Source organism: Amphimedon queenslandica, unplaced genomic scaffold (genome assembly GCF_000090795.2).
Source record: "Amphimedon queenslandica unplaced genomic scaffold, v1.1 AMPQUscaffold_13521, whole genome shotgun sequence".
NCBI classification, from domain to species: Eukaryota; Metazoa; Porifera; class Demospongiae; order Haplosclerida; family Niphatidae; genus Amphimedon; species Amphimedon queenslandica.
The window spans coordinates 441,716-445,854 of record NW_003546243.1 but is presented as its reverse complement, the minus strand read 5'-3'; the positions used below and the strand labels follow the sequence as shown (position 1 = coordinate 445,854).

The window sequence follows — 4,139 nt, the reverse complement described above, 5'->3', positions numbered from 1 at the left end:
TCAATGAGAACCAAGGATACACAAAGCTTATATCCTAATACACACACACACACATATATAAAATGTACACACCACAGTACTGTCCTCCATACCTGCTCTATGTAACCAATGACAGTTCCAGGGGGAGACTGTACCTCCATTGTCTGGAGACAACAGAAGCAACACCAGGAGGAACAGCGCAATGGTCTCTCAAGATGGATGACTTCTCTCTGGTTATTGTCAAGGATTTGCATGGCAAAAGGACGAGAGGGTCCACAACACTGACGTGTCAAGCAATCAGAATCTAAAATAAATTAAACACTGATTCTTGTCACATGAAATAAAAGCTGATTAGTATGCAATAAAATTGTGATTAGTGAGGCGTGAGCAGAGTAATCTAGCAAGAACAAGTGCTTACCTTCAGCAGCAAAGTAGACCTGCTGTCCCAGAGAATTACGTATCTTGTACTTGTTTTGAGTCTCAAATCCAGTCATTACTAGAAAGAAGGGCAAGGACAAAAGAAAAAAATTTAAAAGTTCTCACGGTGGGTATTGTCTTACTCTCTAGTAGTTCAATCTGTTGATTAACCAGAAGCTGATCAACTTGTGTGAGGTATTCTAGACCAGGAGGACAGCCTGGAGGACCTTGCTGGGGAGCTGGCATCCATTGAACTATAATAATAATGGGATAACATAACAATACAAACAGAGTAATTAATTTTACTCACCTTGTTGTGGCTGGGGACCTAAATAGAAAGAAGATAAAATAAATGCTGTACGCTTAATACAGAGTGGTTTTACCTGGTGGAGGAGGAGGGTAGCCGGGCTGAGCTGGGGCATAGCCAGGTTGAGGAGCATATCCGGGCTGAGGTGCATAGCCTGGTGGAGCAGCTATGTGTACGTGTTAGGGTAATAAGGCATTAACCAGGTACAAAGACAAATATACTAACCTGCCATTTGTTTCTTTCTTGATTGAAGATGAGAAAGAAAACTGGAAAAGACTCGGGAAAGAAGACAATAAGCCAATGAATAATTTAATTTGAATGAAGTCACGTGATACGCTTCAGGCATGCATGCAGCATGCATGCAACATGCCAACATGTTGCCAAGATCTAGTTGTCATGGTAATGTTTTTTCTAGATTTCTCATTAAAACTAATCATACACAGTGAAAAAATCAGTTCCTTATACATAACATTTTAGCAGTAAATAGACATGAAAAGTATTATCTAATTGTTTCTGTTGTTTTGATTATCCTCAAAGAACATAAAGTCCTGCAAAGAGAGTTGAAATGTAAAATTATTGATCTTTAATACATACAGTACATAGACTTACAATAAGGAATGTTGCAGCTAACATTACAGCCTTCATCTTCACATCCAAGTCCATCGGAACTAAAAGAGAGGAAAAGGATAGCACTTATACAGCGTAGTCAGGCTTAGCTACATGTGACTCCAAAGTTGTCAGCATCAGTGAAATACTCTTTAGCTAGCCCAGACCATTTCTTACTGATCTTACCAACCTCTTGTGTACCGTCAGCTGACAATACCTATGAAAAGGAAATTGTTTTCCTTTATCTGGTATGCATCAACAAAATGAGATAACAGTATAATACTGCTGTATCAAGATGTACCAGGAAGGATGTATCATTGAACCCGAGGGTTAATTATGCTTATTTACCATACATACCTGAAACTCTACATCATAGCAACATTTGCAAGGGCAGAGTGGTCCCTTGATTTTGAGAACAGTCTCTCCATCAGCATTCTTCAACGAGAACCAAGGATATACAAGACTACAATCCTATTATAACAATAACAGTGTGGGATATAAGCTCCTTATATTCTTCACTATTATCACTCAAGCCTCTTCCTTTCATTACCTGTTCTACGAAACCAATGACAGTTCCAGGGGGAGACTGTACCTCCATTGTCTGGAGACAACAGAAGCAACACCAGGAGGAACAACGCAACGGTCTCTCAAGATGGATGACCTCTCTCTGGTTATTGTCAAGGATTTGCATGCCAAAAGGACGAGAGGGTCCACAGTATTGACGCAGACAACAATTTGAATCTAAAAATCAAAATGATTACAATACAGAAGGATTCAATTATAATTTATTAATAATCGTTTTTGACTTGCATTGCCAGGATTGGGTTTACCTTTTAAGGCAATAATAACTATTATCAAGTGACTTACAGTAGCAGTAGCTTATACATACAACACATTAGTCACTGTATGTTTGTGAGTTCTATACCAATTTGCATGCTAAACTGCTAATTACAATAAGACCCACCTTCAGCAGCAAAGTAGACCTGCTGTCCCAAAGAATTACGGACCTTATACTTGTTTTGAGTCTCAAACCCAGTCATTACTAGTAAATAATGATAAAGAGATGCACAGTAAAGTATTGAGAGATCTAGTGTCTTACTCTCTAGTAGTTCAATCTGCTGATTAACAAGAAGCTGATCAACTTGTGTGAGGTATTCTAGACCAGGAGGACAGCCTGGAAGGCCTTGCTGGGGAGGTGGCATCCATTGAACTATAATAGAAAATGTTATTAATGTAAAACACAACTATAATACACAAAGGAGTTCTTGACCTTGTGGAGGAGCTGCTGCTGTAGAAAGACAAAAATGAAAAGTGTTTATACATCAGTTAAGTAGCTATTACACTTTAATACCTGCCATTTCTGTTTAAAAGTAACTAAGCTTGTCGTCCTACACTGATACAGCAACGCTAAGCACTATAAGCAGAGAGGGTGAGTCTGACTGACTGGAAGGTCTAAGGTCAAAGCAACGCAGGTCAAAGGCATTAACATTATTCATCAGGACAATAATCACGTGTGGTCACGTGAACAATACAATCAACATGATAATTCATTTTTAATTAACAGTCTCATTTTATTTTGAGCAAACTTATGTGATGACAAACAATTATACATGGACAACAAGAATTATTAAATATAGTTTAGTTGTCTGCTACAACAGGAAGACACAACACGTATAATATCAGTAATAATCATGTAAGAATAAGTTGTAATGCTACATTAAGCATGCATGGGCACTGATGGTAAAGTTGGTTGGTGTGGCTTAGACGAAGAGCTTTTCGTATCAAGTTTCTCTACAAGTTTCTCTGCCATTGTTCTGGCATATTTTAGACGACTGGCCAGCTCCTTGGAGCATCCAAACTTCTCAATGCCCTCAAGTGTGTAGGTACGAACTGACTTTTGTTCATCAATATACGTTACTGCTTGCATCAGTGGACATATTATAATCTTAGTGTGGTCTTGAAAGAAGTTTATCTACAGTTATATAAATAAAATACCAATTACGTATGCATTACATGTTATGATCACATGTTACAAGAAATTAACATCACCTGTAAATTACTACTATTTATACTTCCTATGAAAAAGTACTACATGTACCTTAATTAATTCTTCCCTCCCCTGACCCCTCTCTCCTTCCCTTCCCTCCCCTATCTCATAATACCAGTTCATATTACACACACACAATATACATCAACACATAATATATATATTATATAGCCATTACCTGTAGAGTCCCATTAGATAAATGGAACACAATAGCTGATCTTGTTCTGGACCATGCTCTAAGGAAAGGAAGACGGACTCCATCATCAATCTCTCTCTCTCCTACAGAGCCTCCAGCCTGACACAATAAAACACATAATCATTAATAACACTGAAACTGAAACTGCTCTTGTATACAAAGCAGAGTACATATCACAACCGATTTATGCCAAAACATAATATGTTTAGCTACACTCACTTTTAGTAAGTGCTCAGACATGTAGTCTCTGAAGTATTTGATGAGTGTCACTTTCTTGTGCATTGATTCAGGATACTGGCTCAGTGTCAGGAACTGCTCCGTCATATTTTGTGATATGTGCTGCATGCTCCTACACAACAAACAGGAAATATCATTGACTCAGAAATAAAATGTGCATACTTAATTAATGTAGTTATACTATGATTGGAATGGTATTAAATAATTATTTTAAAATAATAATAATAATATAATGATTGTCTATTTATTATATCTAACATACATGTAGATTTCCTTTTATAAAACCAGTAGTACTTTTGTTATAAATTTCTGACTTACTCTCCATCAGCTCCTAGTAATAGTTAGAGAAG

General features: G+C 37.4%; 3 protein-coding genes across 5 annotated transcripts in view; all 3 read right to left on the bottom strand.

Moving 5' to 3' along the window:
- Positions 1-1,038, bottom strand: part of LOC100640693 (phospholipid scramblase 2-like) — a 2,332-nt gene extending 1,294 nt beyond the window's left edge. The window contains exons 1-6 of the mRNA XM_003382438.3: positions 929-1,038; positions 780-869; positions 707-724; positions 540-650; positions 398-475; positions 93-283 (exon numbers count right to left, since the gene is read on the bottom strand). Of these exons, the coding sequence (XP_003382486.1) occupies positions 93-283; positions 398-475; positions 540-650; positions 707-724; positions 780-869; positions 929-935 (495 nt within the window). The 5' untranslated portion in view covers positions 936-1,038. The remainder of the gene's footprint in view (positions 1-92; positions 284-397; positions 476-539; positions 651-706; positions 725-779; positions 870-928) is intronic.
- The window catches only part of LOC100640566 (phospholipid scramblase 2-like), a 3,993-nt gene extending 1,184 nt beyond the window's left edge, over positions 1-2,809 (bottom strand). Inside the window, exons 1-9 of one of the 3 annotated variants that reach the window (XM_003382437.3) lie at positions 2,661-2,809; positions 2,580-2,597; positions 2,409-2,519; positions 2,274-2,351; positions 1,860-2,050; positions 1,667-1,780; positions 1,424-1,526; positions 1,313-1,371; positions 1,207-1,251 (exon numbers count right to left, since the gene is read on the bottom strand). In XM_003382437.3, coding sequence (XP_003382485.1) covers positions 1,207-1,251; positions 1,313-1,371; positions 1,424-1,526; positions 1,667-1,780; positions 1,860-2,050; positions 2,274-2,351; positions 2,409-2,519; positions 2,580-2,597; positions 2,661-2,667 — 726 coding nt within the window. In that variant the 5' untranslated portion in view covers positions 2,668-2,809. Of the gene's footprint in view, positions 1-1,103; positions 1,252-1,312; positions 1,372-1,423; positions 1,527-1,666; positions 1,781-1,859; positions 2,051-2,273; positions 2,352-2,408; positions 2,520-2,579; positions 2,598-2,660 lie in introns of those variants that run through there. The other 2 variants (XM_020008858.1, XM_020008872.1) reach the window with 2 other exon arrangements.
- Positions 2,810-2,855: 46 nt separating this feature from the next.
- The window catches only part of LOC100641743 (serine/threonine-protein kinase PLK1-like), a 4,565-nt gene continuing 3,281 nt past the window's right edge, over positions 2,856-4,139 (bottom strand). Inside the window, exons 12-14 of the mRNA XM_003382531.3 lie at positions 3,772-3,901; positions 3,535-3,651; positions 2,856-3,281 (exon numbers count right to left, since the gene is read on the bottom strand). Of these exons, the coding sequence (XP_003382579.1) occupies positions 3,027-3,281; positions 3,535-3,651; positions 3,772-3,901 (502 nt within the window). The 3' untranslated portion in view covers positions 2,856-3,026. The remainder of the gene's footprint in view (positions 3,282-3,534; positions 3,652-3,771; positions 3,902-4,139) is intronic.